Source organism: Vipera ursinii (assembly GCF_947247035.1).
Source record: "Vipera ursinii genome assembly, chromosome: Z".
Lineage (NCBI taxonomy): Eukaryota > Metazoa > Chordata > Lepidosauria > Squamata > Viperidae > Vipera > Vipera ursinii.
Genome location: NC_139517.1, coordinates 23867290 through 23888753, shown reverse-complemented (window position 1 = coordinate 23888753; position 21464 = coordinate 23867290). Strand labels below are relative to the sequence as shown.

The following is a 21464-nucleotide window of genomic DNA, read 5'->3' as shown; positions in this document are numbered from 1 at the left end:
TCTCCACAAACTGCATTAATTTTACTCTCCATTCCTCCATTGTGAATACCTGTAAGTCCTTCCACTTCTGCATATATGGCATGGACCCAGATTATCTGAGGGAGCACCTGCTGCCAGCATCAATTTCCCATCGTCCTGTGCGCTCCCATAGGGAGGGCCTCCTCAGGGTACCGCCGGTCAAGGATTGCCGACGGGCGATCCACAGGGGGAGGGCGTTGTCTGTGGGTGCGCCTGCCCTATGGAATCAACTGCCAACGGAACTCCAGACTGCCCCCGACCTTCGTTCATTTCGGCGGGACCTAAAAACCTGGCTCTTTGAGCTATCTAGTCTGGACTGAGGGGTTTTAATGTTTTTAAATTGTGATTTTAATTTTTGGGGGCTAGACTTAATTTTATTTTATTTTAATTTTATATTGTATTGTTTTTAAATTTTGCCTTGTAAACCTCCCTGAGTCCTTCGGGAGTAGGGCGGTATATAAACCGAAATAATAATAATAATTAATCATAATCATAATCATAATCATAATAATAATAATAATAATAATAATAATAATAATAATAATAATAATAATAATAATAATAATAATAATAATAATAATATAGAGGACCCTTGCTGCTGCTGTCCTAGATAAGAACAAAATTCCATGCTTTGTTTTTCTTTCCTTTTTAAAGAAAAAATCAGTTTGTCCTTCAGATCTATAAGAAAAGCTTCTGATTTCAATTTTATGGTCAATTTATGAATGCTTCAAGCTAAAAGTATTCATAACTTTATATTTATAAGAGTTGGTGCTCATTTGAATAAAGCCACCCTTTTTAGCTGTCTTCCTAATGCATCTTTGACCTCTTTGTTCCTTAGGCTGTAAATTAATGGATTCAACATAGGAATTACAACAGTATAAAAAACAGAAACAACTTTGCCTTGATTTGGAGAAGCCATAGCTCCAGGTTGACCATACATGAAGAAAGCTGTTCCAAAGAACAAGCTAACAGCCATGATATGGGAAGTGCAGGTTGAAAAAGCTTTGTGTCTTCCCTCTACAGAAGGCATGTGGAGAATTGTGGACACAATATAGACATAGGAAACCAAAACTATAATGGATGTTATCACTATGATAAACCCACACAGTGCTAAGAGCACAATCTCATTTACAAAAGTGTCTGAGCAGGCTGCTTTCATGACAGCTGGGACATCACAGAAAAACTGGTTAATTTCCCCTGGTTCACAATAGGATAAGCTGAAGGTAAGGCTTGTCTGTGTGCAACAGTTGAGGAAACCAAAGAAATAGCAAACTGTTATTAGAAGTATACAGGTTTTCCTGGACATGATGACATTATAAAGCAGGGGATTGCAGATGGCAGTAAATCGGTCATATGCCATTACAGCTAGGAGGAAACATTCAGTTGTTCCAAAAAGAGAGAAAAAGAACATTTGTATGGCACATGCATTATAAAAAATGCCTTTCTGCCCTGTTGCAAAGTTCACCATGGCTCTGGGAGTTATAACAGAAGAATAGCAGGTATCCAAGAAGGATAAATTCTTCAGGAAGAAGTACATAGGACTTTGGAGCTGAGGATCAAGAGTAATAATAATGATCATTCCAATATTTCCCATCAATGTTACGATGTACAGTAGCATGAAAAGAAAAGACAAACCCAGCTGTAGCTCTAGGGGGCCTGAAAATCCTTCCAAAACAAATTGTTCAATTCTGGAATGGTTTCCCATTTTGTTTTCTAAAAGATTTGTGAGATAAAAAATAATAAATAATAATGTAATAGTGATCTTTTATATAGTCTGACTCAAAAGACAATGAGTTATCAGTTCAAGGTTCATAAATGTTCTGCCACTTCTCACTGCAATCCATTTTTATTTGTACTTGAATAATGGATGAATGCAATAAAACAGTTGTTATCTTGCTTGATATCATTCAACCCTGAAAAAGTAAATCAGCTTTGATCATATTTATTGCTGAGATTGACATTATGGATTTCTTCAGATACCAAAAAATAAACTTTTAAAATACAAGTTCATAAATAACTTTAATCCTGAAAGCAAAAAATATAGATCCTTGTCTTACATATTTTATGCATCATGTACTGGGTGGCAATTATTGCATTTAAATATTTTAGATACAACCACCCTGAACCAAGATTCATTTCCCAAATGTTTAAGAAAAAAATAACAGTCAGATCAATTTATGTGAAATATTTCATATTTCAATTTTCAACTTGAAAAATTCTTATTCTTATTCTTATTATTTCTTATATCCAGATATAATAAATTCCAAACACAAGCAATCTGCATTCACACCCACAAATATAGAAAACAACTGTAAAATGAAGAAGTTTTCTTATGAAAACTACCTTAAATTTCATCATTCCCAAAGTAGAGCCATGCTATAAAAATGTCTGGCTAGAAATTATTAACTTTTTCCTTTTGTGCTCTGCTGCATTCTGTTACTGAAATCTGATGCCATTTTTAAAAGATTTCTCCTTGCCCCATACTTAAATCTATGCTAAAATATGTTACGGTCAATGAGATATCAAAAAATTGTCATTAGCAGAAAACATATAAATATTATTCATAATTATTTTCAGTAAATAAAAATTGTGCAAAAATAAACACACTCAGAGAATGTTGACTCACACTCCTCTGTGGTGCTCCATTCAATATATTCAAATATTCAATGTCATCTTAGAAAGTCTGTCGTTTTGCCACATATCCAATGAAATATCCCATTTTTAGATTAAAATGAGTGCAATAAAACTCAGTATTTTGAAAGATTTCATAGAAAACGAGTCAACTAGAAAGGCAAATTTATTTGAGGGAAAGCTAGGAAAACTATTTTTCCACCATTATCTGGTGGAGAAAAAGAGGGGAAGAAAGGGCGCAAGAGAAGGAAGGAAGGAAGGAAGGAAGGAAGGAAGGAAGGAAGGAAGGAAGGAAGGAAGGAAGGAAATCTTTCACACAAGTCAAAGTCCATTTCTTTTATTCATATTAGCTCAGAAGTGGTTTTCATTCTTACACAGACACAAATGCGTGGAGACCATTTTTCCAGAGAGTTATTCACATTGTTATTCCTCACCATGAACAGGAGATATTGATTTTCCTTAGTATCTGATAGTAGCAGAAGCATGCCCCAATAATTTGTTTTTAAGGTTCTGTTTCTTAACACAAGGATCAAAAGTTCAAAATAATAGAACACAACTTTGTGCATCAAAATACGGTATATTGACTAATGGAATAAAAAAGTTCCACAAATATAAAAGATTTTTTTTCCTTCTGGTATGATACATTGAAAGGAATGATCTTTCACCTTATTACTATATGAAAACTACCTCAAGCCACTGCACAGATTCCATTCATAATTGTATAAAATTTCTGCTGAAATGGATGAGAGTTTCTCAAAGCAATATAGTCCATATATCTCCATCAACAACCACTAAATAAGCATTGTTATCTCTTTCCACAATAATTCTCTCTCTTTAAAAATAGTAATTGCTCATTTTAATTATATCCCCTAGAGCTGTGGCATCTAATGGAGAGGCAGATTTCTTAACTGTAAATAATGTATATACATAATTTGTTTTTCAAGACTAGTTATAGTCCCAGAAACTTACGTTTGTTCATTTATTGCAGTTTTTTAAGATGCAATATTTTGATTTTAAACCAGAAGACTTAGCTTCTACTCCATTTATTGTTTGTTTGATTGATTGAGATTGATTGATTGATTTCTATAATTGGCCATCTCACCAAACAACTCTAGGCTGGTCTTAGAAAGTAGTTCTGAGAAAATTACTGTTACCCTGATTCCATGCACTAAATATGTTATGCATATATTGAACATGTATACTGGTTATATGCTCATTGAAACCTCTCTTACTTCTCCCTAAAATAATGTTCCCGGACAATGTCTGATACATAAATCCATCCATCTCTGAAAACAGATAGAATACTTAAGCCACATGAAACCACAACTGAGATATTACTTTAGATATGTTTCTTATGGTGTTAATTTGGCTTATTTATTTATTCATTTTAAATTTTATAGCTCTCTGGAAATGAAAGAGTTACTACTCCTTAATTTAAATATCCACAACAACAACAACAAAATGTTAAGAGTCAGTGAAATAAAACTGTCTTTAATTATCCTTTAAATGCCATTGTGGGAGAACTTTTATAACAATTTAGGAGTAAGGAATTCCAAAGTTGGTGGACTGCCTTAGCAAATACCTGCAATTTTAATCACTTTCTCTCTAACCCATGATGTTAGGAGGACTCTGACATACCTACCCAAGATTGTTGTTTTTTTTTCTCTCTCTAGACAGATAGATTCATTACTGACAAAATACTATCTGATGCAACCAACTTTTATGTCATACAAAGCTTTGTGAGTTTTTTGGCAGCAGTTTGAATATGAGGGGTAAATCTATTGGTAGTCAGTCTAACAAATTTCTTTATTCTTCTGAACAAAGAAAAGTAGAGCTTCAGAAAATTTATCTTCCTTGACCCAGGATGTGGAATTACTCTATGTAATCCTTTTCATGTCCTTTTCATAAGTATATACAACTTTAATGGGAATGTTAGATATTTCTTAATAATATTTCAGCAGCAAAAGTTTGTTTTAATTATTTTATTGTTAATGAGGTTCTTACTATTTTAAAGTTATTTTAATGAAGTTTTATTATTATGAGAAATCTGAATTTTGGTGAAGTGAGTGTCATATACACAAAAACAGTTACACAGAGATGGAGATGGAGAATACAAATAGAAGGTATCTATCTATCTATCTATCTATCTATCTATCTATCTATCTATCTATCTATCTATCTATGAACACAAAGCAACCTATATTGCTTGTGATTATCAAATATAGTCACTAAACATCTACTTCAAAAAAATGAATTTTGAATTAAATAACCAGTAGACCAAACAAAGTGATAAATATTTGGGAATGCAATTGTTTTAAAGAACACAGTGACCAGTTTTATGTTTGCTAAGAAAAAGAGGGGGGGAAATCTGATCATTTCCAGATTATACTGAGGGGAACCATAAAAAATGTATAATAAATGTTTTCCATCTAAGCTAGTAAAAGAAACAAGTTAAAATATAAACCCTAATAGTTCGGTATTTTGTGTATTCCTCCCTTATTTATCAGATCATAGATTTCTTTTGAAGAAAACCAATGAAGAGAATATATATACACAAGAGTGACGAAGAGGTTAAAACACTGGATTAGGAAAAAGAAAACCAAGTTCCAGTCCTCCCTTAAGCAAGCACACCAACTGGATAACTTTTAAGCCAGTTGCTCTAGTTCAATCCTAAACTGAGTAGTTGAAAAATAACTACTTACCAATGAGCAATGAAGCAGTGTGGTAGATCACAACTTATAGTCTTCAGCAAACAGCTTTTGTACTTCAGTAGACTGATCTGGGATGATAATCTAGCTACAATATATCTGCTTCTGTCTACACATATACAAATCCAGACCAACATGGGATGCAGCATGAAGAAATGTAAGGGGTAGATCACTGATGAATTTTATTTTCTCCAGAGTCTCAAAATTTTAACCATCAACAGAGAATGACATGCAGTATAGGGGAAGGCTGTGTCATGATATGAAGCATGACTGTCTGACAGAAATGTGTAATTGAAAACATTAGATTTGTTTCACATGTGTACAATTTATGGTTTTCACTGAAAAGCAAGAAATAAACTATCAATGAATGAAAATATATATTTAAAAAGTTAAGACAACAATCTATACTATTTTCTTTCAATAGAATAAAACAGAACAGAATACAATAGAATAGAATGTAAATTCTTATAGATAGATCTTAGTGTTAAAAAGTCCTACAATTCTATGTTAGTAATCTCTATAACTACATTATCAATATCTTATTTTATTTCAGTTATTATTCTTGGTTGGATATAATTCCATATATTTCACATTGATGCATGACCAAAATAAAGTGTGATATACTGAATCTATTTTGCAATTTTAAAAGTATCAATATCCTTTGCATGTATATTCCTTGTAATTTCTTTAAAAAATAGTATATCAGTGAATATCCCAAGACAAAATTGACACCTGAAATAATTTCTATGCAAACTATCAGATAAAATGAAACTGCTTTGTAAATTAAGATACAGCGACCACAATGGTATATTTATTGAAATTTTGTTTATAATTTTAGAATTATTCTGTGACACTAAGTAACAATTTTGCATAAGTATTAGCCAAAAAATGTCTTCCTCAAGGCACAATTTATCTCTTTATTTCTGAGACAATATATTAGAGGGTTCAAGAGAGGAACTATCACAGTGTAGAGCACTGACACAACTTTGTTAGAGTTGTAGGCATACATAGCTTTGGGCCGTGCATAGGTGAAGAGTGTGGTGGAGTAAAAGAGTACAACTACCGTGAGATGAGAACTGCATGTAGAGAAAGCCTTCTTTCTTCCCTGAGCTGAAGGAATCTTCAGGACTGTTGAAATGATATAGATGTATGATGTAACAACCATGCAGAGGGGAACCATGATAACCATTAGAGCCAGGATAAAGTCTACCAGTTCAGCTATGGAAGAATCAGTGCAAGAAACATTCAAGAGGGGTGAAATATCACAGAAATAGTGATTGATCTTGTAAGTTCTACAGTATTTCAGCTGGCCAATAAAGCTAAGTTTGATCATGGAGGTGAGTAAACCACATATCCAGCATCCTGCTGAAAGCTGAGCACAGAAATTATTATTCATGAGGACTTGGTAACGAAGTGGATAGCATATAGCTAAGTACCGATCATATGCCATCACAGCTAGAAGAATATATTCACTGCACACAAAAGTGACAAAAAAATATAGCTGTGTTAGACAACCTTGGAAGGAGATGTGTTTGTCTTGTGATAGAAAATCTCCCAACATTTTAGGAACAATGACTGTGATGTACCAGACTTCAAGAAAGGAGAGGTTACACAAGAAGAGGTACATGGGCTTATGAAGATTATTATTGACCCAAATGACTACAATGATTATCAAATTCTCCATGAGAATCATCAGGTATGCAGTGAGGAAGAGGACAAAGAGGAGAATCTGAAGCTCTGCAGTGGTAGTGAATCCCAGAAGGATGAAGTAGCTGACATTTGTCTGGTTGGCTTCTTCCATGCTGCGTAGATTCTGGGATTTACAAGAATGAGAGACAAAAGATGTAATGCAACATCAATTATCCTGTGAGCACTTACATTTCTTTTCCATTGTTGAAGTTCAGGACAAAAATATCTATGTGATAAATCTACCTCATTCTTCTTTACTATAATTCATTTGAAATATAAAGGCTTGAAAATATAAAGGATGAACAATAAGGCAGTGAAAAACATTTTATTTTTTAAAAAGAAAAGTATACCATATTTTTCTCCCTACATATTCAAAATTAATTCCTAACAAACCTATGCTACAGCTTTTAAATATGCATAATGAAATGTACCAGATTCAAGGGCATAAACTGTATTAAAGCAGTGATATTTAAATTAATTGTAACATTTCTATCTGTTTATGTAGCTAAGAGACAGATATTTATTCTCATAGGATAGACTGTCCTTGGAATTAAAGTTTATTCTTGAATATTAGATACAGTTAATTAAAGAAAATATAATGCTTTCCCAAGCTAAATGGAAAATAAAGTGCAAATATATTCACCAATTTTTAGCTTCCATGAAATACCCATGAAGGGATTGTTGGTAAAATTCACAATTCAATGCTTTCATTCATCTCATTACATACATGTGAATGCCAAAGGAATTCTATTTGATTGCAATTTAGTACTACAACTTCCTTTAGACCTCCTTAAGAATATTATAACACCAGTTTATTTTCTGTATATCAAAATTCATTATATTATCTGTTCAGCTGAATGCCACTTGCAAAATTGTATAGAAAAGAAATAAGGATAGTCACCTCAGATTTAGCCAGGCTAGTTTTCTTTTCTTTTTTTCTTTTTTTTTTCTGTCATTTTATGGAGTGGATTTTTTCCTGTTTCTATAATAATGCTTTTTATTTTCTCATCTCTCCTCCTTGGGACTAACCATGATAATTATTACAATTCTCCCAAGGATTGTTGCCTCAGAATATATTTTAATTCCTTCACCCCTTTGGATATATTTGGATTGCTGACAAAGAATTAAAGGGGAGACTGATGTTAAGCAGTTATTTTAACCTCTAGGCAACAGGCTCTTTCTCACTTTTGTCAGCTGCATAAGGGAGGGAAGAGATGAGGGGAGGAGATATGTCTTGAGTGTTTTGAGCACCTCGTCGACCCAGCTCTGAGCCAAATCTTTTGCCTGTATCAGCCCAAACTAGGGCCACCCACAGGCCTAGACATTAAAACAACTGCCTAACATGCAAGCAGCCCAGGTTCGAATCTCAGAAGGGTGTGGCTGACTGATGAGAGCAAAGAAGCTTGAAATAGCTATATCAGTCTCCCTTTAATTCTTTTTCAGCAATCCAAATTTATTTAATATAAACAATTGTCACAGTTGTGACTGCCTGTGGATGGCCCTAGTCAAAACATTATATATATGTTAAATGTTTGTTAAGTATTTAGATTACCTTGATAGGCCCCAAACGTAGGACAAATCTTATTTCCTGTTTCAGCCTAACTCAAGGCCATCAACAGGCAGTAGTCACAGCAGTGACAGCTTATATTTGTGTAAATTTTTTGGTTTGCTAACAAAGAATTAAAGGGAGACTGATATGCATTTCAAGCTTATTTGTTCTCATCAGTCAGCCATACCCTTCTGAGGTCAGAACCTGGGCCGATTGCACCTTAGGCAATTGTTCTAACCTTTAGGCCACTGGCTCTATATATATACACACACATACATATATATAAAGTGCCTAAATTCCTCACTTTGTTCTGCAGTCATTATTCCTAAAATAAAGATTTACAGCTATTACCTATCAATAGTACTTGTTTTATGCTGCTATTTCATTGTCAACAGTTCCTTTGATATGTATATCCATACAACTCATTGTTTGAACTTGGACTATAAATGTAATAAAATAAATTTAAAATTAAATATATGCCACTCATATATGCCACCTTTTGTCAGTATCAACCACAAACCCTTGTGAGTGCACTTTTGAGCCCAGAAATATTTAGCAATACCATAGAAGACTGACAAGGATATAGTAATGTAGGCCACTTTTTTCCTTCACACGTAAAAGATATAGCTGTGTATAAAGGATTATTTGACCAATCTGAGTAAATTCTCCAAATATGCATATTTTAAAAAGTTACTTATTTATTGAATTTATTTTTACTCTGCCTTTATTATTTTTATAAATAACTCAAGGCAGCAAACATGCTTAATAACTTTTTCTCACCCTATTTTCCTCACAACAATAAACCTGTGAGAGAGTGACTGGTCTGAAGCCACCCAGTTGGCTTTCATTGTAATGTATTGGGGTTTTCTTGTGTGCAAAGTTCACGTGTCTGTGATTGCTGCTAATGGTTGCCTGTGTAACAGCTTGGGGGTTTTAGCCAGTCTCCTGCTCAGCCATTGGCTGATTTATGTGGGAACTGTAATACTTTAAACCTATTGGCTGCCACCTACTGGCCATCATGATAAAGAGTGGTGTGGACACACGCACAGCTCTCTTCTGTTCCAGCAGCTCAATAAAGCATGTTCCTGTTTTCACCTGCTCATCTTGCCTCGTGCTTCTAACCAATGCAATACATAACACTGGCAACGAAGGTGGGATCCTGCATCCCACGAAGAGCTGCAATGAGTCACTAGGGTGAGGCCAGCGACGTGCCTGACTGGGAATGTGGTTCCCCACCCTCCGGTTGGCTAGTCCCAATTCTAGCAACCATGCAGCCCTGTGGACCAGCTCCAGGGCCAACTGGGAAGCAGGACAGAAGAAACGACTCTCTAGTCACGAAGACCTTCTGGAATGGCCAAGGTTGGAAAACTAGAAGAATTTGACATCACTCACCCAGAGAGATGGTCGTCATACATCGCACAGGTCGAGAATTACATGAGCGCAAACCAGGTTTCCAAAGATGGCCTCAAGGCCGGAACCTTCCTTTGCCTCTGCGGTCCAGCCACCTTCGATATTGTGGAGAATCTCATTGCGCCAGCCTAGATAGAGTCCATAGCATTCATGGACTTGAAGAAAAGACTTAGTGAGCACTTGCAGCCAAAGCTATCAGTGATAGCATAGCGACACGCATTTGAACAGTGTGTTCAGCAACCGGGTGAAACAGCCACCGAATTCATCGCGGTGTTGAGACAAGCTTCGCGGCTGTGCCAATTTTTGAAACCTGGAGGAGAGGCTTCGGGCAGGCTCATTTGCGGCATTCGGAGCAGAGAGTTGCAACTGAAACTCTTTGCCAAAGAAACTCTCTCACTCCAAGAAGCTCTCAAAGAAGTCATGGTGGACGAAGCCACCAGAGGCACTGTAAAGGCCATGCAGCCAACCAAAAGTGCAACGGACGAGGAAGCAGCCCACCATGAGAACGCCGAACTATGGGAAGAATATGACTTCAACCAAGAAGTCGACAAGGTCCAGAAGCACCACAGCAAGGACATGAGCACTTGTGATGAGGCAGTTCCCCCTCTTCGGTGCCTGGGCTGCAGAGGCTGCCATCTTCGATCAGACTGCAAATTCTAAACTGCCACGTGTCAGGCCTGTGGGATGACAGGCCACATTGCATCCATCTGTCAGGGTTGCCAACAGGACCACAAACAGCACAACGGTCCAAGGAGAGGTACCGGGGCCCCAGGACAATTCAGAGTAGGGTTCTGCTCCAGTCGCAGAAGTGTCTGTCACACAGGAGCTCATAGGCTTCTCAAACCTAAACGCCAACTTCAGGTTGAACTGCAAGGCATCCCTTGCAGAATGGAGCTGGATACCAGGTTGGCGGTGTCAATTATTTCTTTGAATACCTTCAGACAAGTCTGCAGTTGTAGCAAGCAGTGGTCCAAGCTCAGGTCATCCGACATACTCCTTACCGGCTTCCAGAATTCCCCAGTCACCATCAAGGGTGAGGCCAGATTGGCCGTCACGTTCAAGGGGTTTTCAGGAGCCCTGGACGTGGTCGTGGTGGAGGGCCAGAGAACAATTCTCATAGGCCTTGATTGGTTTGATGCCCTGGGAATCCAAGTTACAGGGATCAACAGGACACAAGCGGCGAACTTGGTGTCAGTATGCGAGGAGTTCGCGGACGTGTTTGACACTAGCCTGCGTCAGTACAAGGGTCCTCCAATAGCCTTCAAGCTTGATCCTGCTGTAACGCCCATAAAGATCAAGCCCCACAGAGTGCCATTCACACGTAAGCATAAAATCGATTTAGAGCTGGACAAGCTAGTAAACCCGGGAATCTTACAGCCCGTAGATGGGGGGGAGTGGGAAACTCCCATTGGCATGCCACTTAAGGCCAACAGGGAAATCAGAATCTGTGCTGATTACAAATGTACTCTTAACAGGGCCTTGCATCAGCACTTGTACCCGGTGATACATTCTGGTATCACTGCAAGGGGGTACCATGTTTGCAAAATTATTTTTTTTTTTATTCCATTTATATCCCGCCCTTCTCCGAAGACTCAGGGCGGCTTACAAGCTTAGCAGTAGCCTTCATTCTATGTATATGCCTGCTTATTAGGGCTTTCGCCCCCCAGCGGCATTATTACAAAGTCAGCTTAATTGCCCCCAACAATCTGGGTCCTCATTTTACCTACCTCAGAAGGATGGAAGGCTGAGTTAACCTTGAGCCTGGTGGGATGCGAACCTGCACTAATTGCAGGCAGCTGGTGTTACTTAAGGAGGCATTAGCCCACTGCTCCACCAAGGCTAAAAATTTGGCTCAGGCTTATCAACAGCTACCGGTTGATGAGGCCACCGCAGCCGTGCAAACAATCATAACAGATAGGGGGGTGTTTAAAGTCAAATGCCTCCAGTTTGGGGTTAGCACGGCCCCAGGAATATTCCAAGGAGCCATGGAGCACATGTTAAAGGGCATTCCAGGGGTTTGCACTTATTTTGACAATATGTTCATTGCCAGTGAGTCCACTGAGGTGCTTGCTGGGAGGCTAAAGGCTGTCCTCCAATGGTTCCGCTCAGTAAGACTTAAACTTAGAAGGGACAAGTGTAAAATTGGGGTCCCTTCTACTGAGTTTCTGGGTTTCCACATCAATGCTGATGGCATCCACCCTGCCAAATCCAAATTGAGAGCCATTCAGATGACACCTTCCCCCAAGTCAAAAGGAGAGCTCCAGGCATTTCTGGGCCTCCTGAACTTTTACCATGAATTCCTACCTAACAAGGCCACAGTGGCAGAGCCATTACACTGGCTCTTGGATACGAATGTCCCATGGAATTGGACCAAGGTCCACGAAAGCAGTTTCAAGGCAGTAAAGGCAATACTGGCTTCTAATTCAGTGCTCACGCATTTCAATGAGAAATTGCCAGTCTACCTGGTCTGTGATGCATCCCCTTATGGGGTGGGGGCTGTTCTAAGCCATTTGTCCAGAGATGGAACTCAAGTCCCAAATGCATACTACTCATGCACCCTATCAGCAGCTGAGTGAAATTACGCTCAAAATGACAAAGAGGCTCTGGCCATTATGGCTGGGGTAAAAAAAATCCATGATTACTTGTATGGCAGGGAATTCACAATATTCACTGATCACAAGCCATTATTGGGGCTGTTTACTACTGACAGACAGACCCCTCAAATCCTCTTACACAGAAAGCTAAGGTGGTCCATTTCCCTATCTGCCTATAACTTTAGGTTGACATTTAAACCTGGAAAGGACATGGGCCATGCTGATGACCTAAGTAGGTTACCATTGCCTCATGTGGAGTCAGATCTGGCTCCAGCCTCTCACATCTTGTCAATCCAAGGTTTGCCTGAGTTCCCTCTACATGCAGGGGATGTGGCTGCAGAAATTGACTATTGCTGCTATGACTTCCTGGGGCTGTTAAACACCATCAGGTGTTTTTTTTTTAAATTCCATTTATATCCCGCCCTTCTCCGAAGACTCAGGGCGGCTTACAAGCTTAGCAGTTTTGACTATCGGGGCTAGGGGTTGGTCATCTTTGTCCCTGAAAGCCCCACTTTGTCAACGAGAGTCTGCCACCTACTCATTTCACATGAGCTTCCGCTAGAAAAAACACTTTATGAACACCTTGAGAGCGCAGCTACAGAGCATGACAGAGGGGAGAGCGGCTCGGAGGGCCAGGGCTTTGGCAGTCTCTGAGGGGGTGATGCTACAATTATATTCACTTAAGAGGAATACTGTTCTCATTACACAACACAACATTTATAGCCAAGATGATATGGGAAAAATTTCTAGCATTTTCTTAGTAATTGGTATGAAATATATTCTTACACTGAAGTATAAAGTGTTTATTTACAATACTGGAATCAGCTAAATTAAAGCTGAAAAGAGGTAAGGATGCAAACCCACAACATTTTGTTGTTGTTGTTAGTTGCGAAGTCGTGTCCGATCCATCGCGACCCTATGGACAATGTTCCTCCAGGCCTTCCTGTCCTCTACCATCTTCTGGAGTCCATTTAAGCTCACGCCTACTGCTTCAGTGACTCCATCCAGCCACCTCATTCTCTGTCGTCCCCTTCTTCTATTGCCCTCAATCTTTCACAGCATTAGGCTCTTCTCCAGTGAGTCCTTCCTTCTCATTAGGTGGCCAAAGAATTTGAGTTTTAACTTCAGGATCTGGCCTTCTAAAGAGCAATCAGGGTTGATTTCCTCTAGGACTGACCAGTTTGATCGCCTTGCAGTCCAAGGGACTCGCAGGAGTCTTCTCCAGCACCATTGTTCAAAGGCTTCAATTCTTTGGCACTCAGCCTTTCTTATAGTCCAGCTTTCACTGCCATACATTGTGACTGGGAAGACCATAGCCTTGACTATATGCACTTTTGTTGACACGGTGATGTCTCTGCTTTTTAGTGTGCTGTCTAGATTTGCCATGGCTTTCCTCGCTAGGAGCAAGGATCTTTTAATTTCTTGGCTACAGTCCCCATCTGCAGTGATCTTGGAGCCCAGGAAAATAAAATCTGTCACTACCTCCATTTCTTCCCCATCTATTTGCCAGGAATTGAGAGGGCCAGATGCCATGATCTTGGTTTTCTTAATGTTTAGTTTCAACCCAAGTTTTGCACTCTCCTTCTTCACTCGCAACAAGAGGCTCTTTAGTTCCTCTTCACTTTCTGCCATTAGAGTGGTATCATCTGCATATCTTAGGTTGTTGATGTTTCTTCTGGCAATCTTAATTCCAACTTTTGATTCATCTAGCCCTGCCTTTCTCATGATATGCTCTGCATATAAGTTAAATAGGCAAGGTGACAGTATACAGCATTGCCGGACTCCTTTCCCAATTTTTAACCAATCAGTGGTTCCGTGTCCAGTTCTCACTGTTGCTTCTTGGCCTGCATATAGGTTTCTCAAGAGACAAATAAGATGGTCTGGTATGCCCATCTCTTTAAGGACTTGCCACAGTTTGTTATGATCCACACAATCAAAGGCTTTAGCATAGTCAATGAAGCAGAAGTAGATGATTTTCTGGAACTCTCTAGCTTACTCCATGATCCTGCGTATGTTATCAATTTGATCTCTAGTTCCTCTGCCTCTTCGAAATCCTGCCTGTATTACTGGTAGTTCTCGATCCACATAGTGCTGGAGTCTAGCTTGTTGAATTTTAAGCATAACTTTACTAGCATGAGAAATGAGTGCAATGGTGCGATAGTTTGAACATTCTTTGGCACTGCCTTTCTTTGGAATGGGAATGTAAACTGATCTTTTCCAATCCTGTGGCCACTGTTGAGTTTTCCAAATTTGCTGGAAAATTGAGTGTAGCACTTTTACTGCATCGTCTTTTAAGATTTTGAATAGCTCAGCTGGAATATTGTCACCTCCACTAGCTTTGTTGTTGCTCAGTTTTTCTAAGGCCCACTTCACTTCACATTCTAGGATGTCTGGCTTGAGGTCAGTGACCACCTTATCATGGTTATCAGGGACATTAAGCTCATTCTTGTATATTTCTTCTGTGTAATTTTGCCACCTCTTCTTAATCTCTTCTGCCTCTGTTAGGTCCCTGCCATTTTGGTCCTTTATCATGCCCATTTTTGCATGAAACGTTCCCTTCATCTCTCCAATTTTCTTGAAAAGATCTCTGGTCCTCCCTATTCTATTGTTTTCTTCTATTTCTTTGCATTGTTCATTTAAGAAGGCATTCTTATCTCTTCTAGCTATTCTTTGGAATTCTGCATTTAATTGGGCATATCTTTCTTTTTCTCCCTTGCCTTTCGCTTCCCTCCTTTCCTCAGCTATTTGCAAAGCTTCCTCAAACAGCCATTTTGCTTTCTTGCATTTCTTTTTCTTTGGGATGGTTTTGGTTGCTACCTGTTGTACAATGTTGCGAACCTCTGTCCATAGTTCTTCAGGCACTCTGTCTATCAGATATAATTCCTTAAATCTATTTGTCACCTCTACTGTATATTGAACAGGGATATGATTTAATTCATACCTAACTGGCCTAGCGCTTTTCCCTACTTTCTTTAATTTAAGCCTAAACTTTGCAACAAGAAGCTCATGGTCTGAGCCACAGTCAGCTCCTGGTCTTGTTTTTACTGACTGTATAGAGCTTCTCCATCTTTGGCTGCAGAGCATATAGTCAATCTGATTTCTGTGTTGACTGTCTGGTGATGTCCATGTGTAAAGCCGTCTCTTGGATTGTTGGAAAAGAGTGTTTGCTATGACCATCGTATTCTCTTGACAAAATTCTATCAGCCTGTGCCCTGCTTCATTTTGTACTCCAAGGCCAAACTTGCCTGTTATTCCGGTTATCTTTTGGCTTCCTACTTTAGCATTCAAATCTCCCATGATGATAAGCACATTATTTTTGGATGTTAGTTCTATAAGGTGTTGTAGGGCTTCATAGAACCGGTCAATTTCATCCTCTTCAGCACCGGTGGTTGGGGCATAGACTTGGACTACTGTGATATTGAATGGTTTGCCTTGGATTCGAACTGAGATCATTCTGTCATTTTGAGGGTTGTATCCCAGTATTGCTTTTCCTAGTTTTTTATTGACTATGAAGGCTACTCCATTTCTTCTGAGGGATTCTTGCCTGCAGTAGTATACCTGATGGTCATCTGAATTAAATTCACGCATTCCTGTCCATTTTAGTTCACTGATACCTAAGATGTCAATTTTTAGTCTTGTCATCTCTTGTTTGACCACGTCCAGCTTTCCTTTATTCATGGATCTTACATTCCAGGTTCCTATGGAGAAAGAATCTTTACAGCATCGGACTTTCCTTTCACCACCAGACATATCCACAGCTGAGCATCCTTTCGGCTTTGGCCCAGTCGCTTCATTCTTTCTGGCGCTACTAGTACTAGCCCTCTGCTCTTCCTCAGTAGCATATTGGACACCTTCTGACCTGAGGTGCTCATCTTCCAGCGTCATATCGTTTTGCCTTTTGGTACTGTCCATAGGGTTTTCATGGCAAAGATACTGGAGTGGTTTGCCATTTCCTTCTCCAGTGGATCACATTTTGTCAGAACTCTCTGCTATGACCTTTCCGTCTTGGATGGCCCTGCATGGCATAGCTCATAGCTTCATTGAATTACACAAGCCCCTTCGCCATGACAAGGCAGTAATCCATGAAGGGGAAACCCACAACATGGTTTCATGCAAATCTGAATATACATCTGACTGGCTAAAGAAAGAAAGTATTTGTTTTCATTTGGTAATACATCAGGAAAGTCAATGAGAATATCATGAGGAAATATAGATGTAATGTATTGGGATTTTACTTGAATTGCTTTCACATGTCTTTTGAATGCTGCTTAAGGTTGCTGAATTGAGGTGTCTGTGTAACAGTCACTGACAAGCTAGACAGGCAGGCTCCAAGATCATTGGATGATTTGGGGTGGGAATGGGTTCATTTAAACCTATTGGCTGCCACCTAGTGGCCAACCATATAAGTAGCTGCGCAGAAGCCTCTGATTCAGTTCTGTTCCTGTTTCCCTCAATAAAGCAATGTTCCAGTTTGAAACCTCTCATCTTGCTTCCTGCTTCCAAAGAACTCAATACACAACACTGGTGATGAAGGGAAGATCCTGCTTTTTTGGAAGAGCTGAAAGTCACTAGTGGGTGAGGCCAGCAAAGTGACTGGCAGGGAATGAATTCCCCCCCCCCTTGGTCAGCCTAGCAAGCCATGCTAGCGTCCACCCCGCCTTGCGGACCAGTTCCAGGGCCTAAAGAAGAAGCAATATGAGGCAACGAGAGACCCGAGCCGTGAACACTTGCCGAAGATGGCAAAGGTCAGAAAGCTTGAGGAATTTGATGTTACTCACTGAGACATGGTCATCCTACATCTGAAGAGTAGAAAACTACCTCTGCGCCAACCAAGTCACTGAAGATGGCCTGAAGGCTGCAACACTCCTCTGTGTCTGTGGGCGTGCAACAATCAACATCGCAGAAAACTTAGTCGCACCAGCACAGCTGGAGTCTGTTACTTTCAGAGACCTGAAGAAACAGCTCAGTGACCATTTCCAGCCAAAGCTCTTGGTGATTGCATGGAGGCATGCCTTCAAACAATGAGTTCAACAACCTGGAGAAACTCATACACCATGGTCAAGAATTCACATAGACTTCGCTGAGCCCTTTCAGGGACAGCTAGTTTTGATACTTGTCAACAGCCACTCTAAATGGTTGGAAGTAATTCCTATTGCAACTATGATTACTGCTAGGACCATCCAGGTGCTTAGAAAGCTTTTTGCCACACATGGACTGCCAGATGTCGCAATCTCAGACAACGGGGCCCAGTTCACAGTGGCAGAGTTTCAAGCCTTCTTGAGGACTAACCTCATAAAGCATGCAACATCGCCTCCCTTTCATCCTGTTACTAATGGGCAGGCCAAATGTATGGTGTGCACTACAAAGGAGTCACTCAAGCACCTAGTAACCGGAGATTAGCACCATAGGCTGGCTGATTTCTTGCTTTGCCAGCCCACTACACAAGAGCCCAGCAGAGCTTCACTGGGGAAGAAGGCTCATCACAAAACTGGACAGGTTGCATCCTGACCGGGTGGCAGCAGACACCTCATGCCCTAAGGCTCCAGGGTGGTTGCAAGTGGTTGATGGGGTGTGGGCCCAAAACTATGGACATGGGAATTTGTGGGTGGCTGGAAAAATTTTCAAAATCTTGGCCCCTCTTTTATATGAGTTGGCTCTGGATGGGGGGAGGTTGTTTGCCACCATATTGATCAGCTGCAGAAGCAGTTTGCAGAACAGCCACAACATGGGTCCTCTGATAGGGAAAGTCAACCCAAACAAGACAGATGCTCTGCTAACTCTGCTTCTTCCTTGGACTTTGGTCTGAGCCGACCTGGAATGGCCAGCCAAAGGGACTTGAGTCAATCTGACTCTCGTGAACTCATGAGTCCTGGTCTACCCAGCCTGGCAGGTAAGCTGGTTGACTGGGAGTTGCCTGGATCCCCCAGGTGGTCTGCAAGGTCATGCAGACCACCACCATATTTGCAAGACTTTTTTTCTCAAATAATATTAAGAATGTATGTACATTCTAGGAGGGAGGGGTGAAGTGAATTGGGATTTTACTTGAACTGCTTTCATGTGTCTTTTGAATGTTGCTTAAGGTTGCTGAATCGAGGTGTCTGTGTAATGGTCGCTGACTAGCCAGACATGCAGTCTCCAAGAAGATCATTGGATGATTTGGGGCAGGAATGGGTTCTTTAAACCTATTGGCCACTGCCTAGTGGCCAGCCATATAAGTAGCTATGCAGAAGCCTCTGATTCATTTCTGTTCCTGTTTGCCTCAAAAAAGCAATGTTCCCATTTTAAACCTCTCGTCTTGCTTCCTGCCTCTAAAGAACACACTACACAACAATAGACACCATAGTTTATTGGATTAGACAAAGGCTGTGTTGTTTGAATATGAGTTACTGCTGATGTTAAATTGCTAAGAGTTATATCTCAGCAAACGTGTTCACCTGAACTGATGTTATCCCCTAGTGTTTTAAGCCTTTGTGTCTGAAGCCTTTATAGTTTTATGGTTGTATTGACAATTTATTTTTCTTGATAAAGTGCATTTGTTACAAAGGTAATTGGTTAATTTAACAACATTTGACTATCTTAACACCACTTTGACGATCTCCTTTTTTATATAAAACATTAGATAAGTTACTACAACATCAGAAAAGCAGGAATGATTCACAGAATTATTATAAATTACTATAATTACTATAATTATCCACTATAAAAATAATAGCACCGTTAACAAGTATCTTCAATCTTTTAGAGTTAGAAATGTCATTTATACATATTAGCAGAGCTATAATGACAATCATTAAGAAAGATAGCTTGAGCATTGCATTCAAAAATTCCTCAAGAATTTTTTTTTTTTGCAACTGAGATATTCCTGACAGAGGCCTTGTTTACTGATAAATTAAGGGTATTTAAACAAGTACTTGTTATTTCGTTTGCTACTACTATTGCAACAAACAGCAACAAGTATTGGTGTGTGAGTTGTGATACTAATCAAATGAAATGTTGAAAACACTTCATCAAAATAATTGCTTTTCAATAGAGGTTAGATAGGCAGTATAGATATATAATGTGTGTGTATATATATTTGTGGATAGATTGATAGATAATGGATGGATGGACAGTATCTCTATCTGCCTGTCTCTGTGTGAATGTATGTGTGTGTGTCTATGTCTGTGAAGGAAATATTCTAATTGTGTCACCTTTTAGCCAATGTCCCAATGGTATCAAAGAATTTAATTCAAGAAAATGAAAAAGTCTGAAATACAAACAAAAATCACTCTCTAACAATAAGAATAGTTTGCCTCTATCAAGTTTATGTCTCTATGGTTTTATGGATATAGAATTATAGTTACTCAAAAAGTGAAACCAGATGTTTCTTTTGAGTTTTATTTTATAATGAGTTACATAAATACATAAGAATACAAATATACCTGAGTTGTGTTTGGGAAAAAGGGGGATAAATGAAAGAGAAGTAAAAAATATTTTTTTTAATATTGTTCTATTTCCCATGATGATAAACAGCTTTTCTAAATATTTCCTTAGCGTGAAAATGTCTTCCTCAAGGCACAATTTATCTCTTTATTTCTGAGACAATATATTAGAGGGTTCAAGAGAGGAACTATCACAGTGTAGAGCACTGACACAACTTTGTTAGCGTTGTAGGCATACATAGCTTTGGGCCGTGCATAGGTGAAGAGTGTGGTGGAGTAAAAGAGTACAACCACTGTGAGGTGAGAACTGCATGTAGAGAAAGCCTTCTTTCTTCCCTGAGCTGAAGGAATCTTCAGGACTGTTGAAATGATATAGATGTATGATGTAACAACCATACAGAGGGGAACCATGATAACCATTAGAGCCAGGATGAAGTCTACCAGTTCAGCTATGGAAGAATCAGTGCAAGAAACATTCAAGAGGGGTGAAATATCACAGAAATAGTGATTGATCTTGTAAATGCTACAATACTTCAGTCGACCAATAAAGCTAAGCTTGATCATGGAGGTGACAAAACCACACATCCAGCATCCTGCTGAAAGCCAAGCACAGAAATTATTGTTCATGAGGACTGGGTAATGAAGTGGATAGCATATAGCCAAATAACGGTCATAGGACATAACAGCTAGAAGAACAAATTCACTGCACATAAAACTGACAAAGAAATATAGTTGTGTTAGGCAGCCTTGAAAGGAGATGTGTTTTTCTTGTGATAGAAAATCTTCCAGCATTTTAGGGACAATAGTAGTAATATACCAGACTTCAAGGAAAGAAAGGTTACATAAAAACAGGTACATGGGCTTATGAAGGTTACTATTGACCCAAATAACTACAAGGATTATGATATTCTCCATCACGATGATCAGATAAGCAAAGAGGAAGAGGACAAAGAAGAGAACCTGAAGCTCTGCATTGGTAGAGAATCCCAAAAGGATGAAGTAGCTGACATTTGTCTGGTTGGTGTCTTCCATTCAAAGCAGAATCTGTGATTTGAAAGAGATAGAAGAGATATGAAGCAACATCAATTAATTTGTGATCACTTATATCCACATTTTTGAAGTAGAATACAAAAAAATCCATAAATGATAATTCTAGCTTACTCTTTTTATTTCAAAACATTTTTGAAACAATTATGATTTAAATCATTTTAATATTATAATTAATATGATAGAATGACAATAAAATCATTTGAAATAATGTTTTAAAAATATAAAGGCTTTATAATAATCATATGAGATAGATGATGGATGGAAAGAGAGAGAGAGAGAGAGAGAGAGAGAGAGAGAGAGAGAAATTACTGATGCTGTATTCTTAAACATACAGGTTCACCTATTACTTGACATGTGAGGGCTTCAATGGGATTGAAGAAATGAGATTTAAGTT

The 21464-nt window shown here is 38.9% G+C and overlaps 2 protein-coding genes across 2 annotated transcripts; both read right to left on the bottom strand.

Moving 5' to 3' along the window:
* Positions 1 to 790: 790 nt before the first annotated feature.
* LOC310649218 (olfactory receptor 6B3-like) lies at positions 791 to 21052 on the bottom strand (the record flags this gene model as incomplete). The annotated part of the gene is made up of 2 exons (XM_083377523.1): positions 791 to 1731; positions 20134 to 21052. The coding sequence occupies 2 exons, from the start codon at positions 21050 to 21052 to the stop codon at positions 791 to 793; spliced, it is 1860 nt and encodes a 619-aa protein (XP_083233649.1).
* On the bottom strand, positions 6235 to 7158 carry LOC310650336 (olfactory receptor 6Y1-like; the record flags this gene model as incomplete). Its single annotated transcript, XM_083379242.1, has 1 exon — positions 6235 to 7158. The coding sequence occupies one exon, from the start codon at positions 7156 to 7158 to the stop codon at positions 6235 to 6237; it is 924 nt and encodes a 307-aa protein (XP_083235368.1).
* Positions 21053 to 21464: the final 412 nt, after the last annotated feature.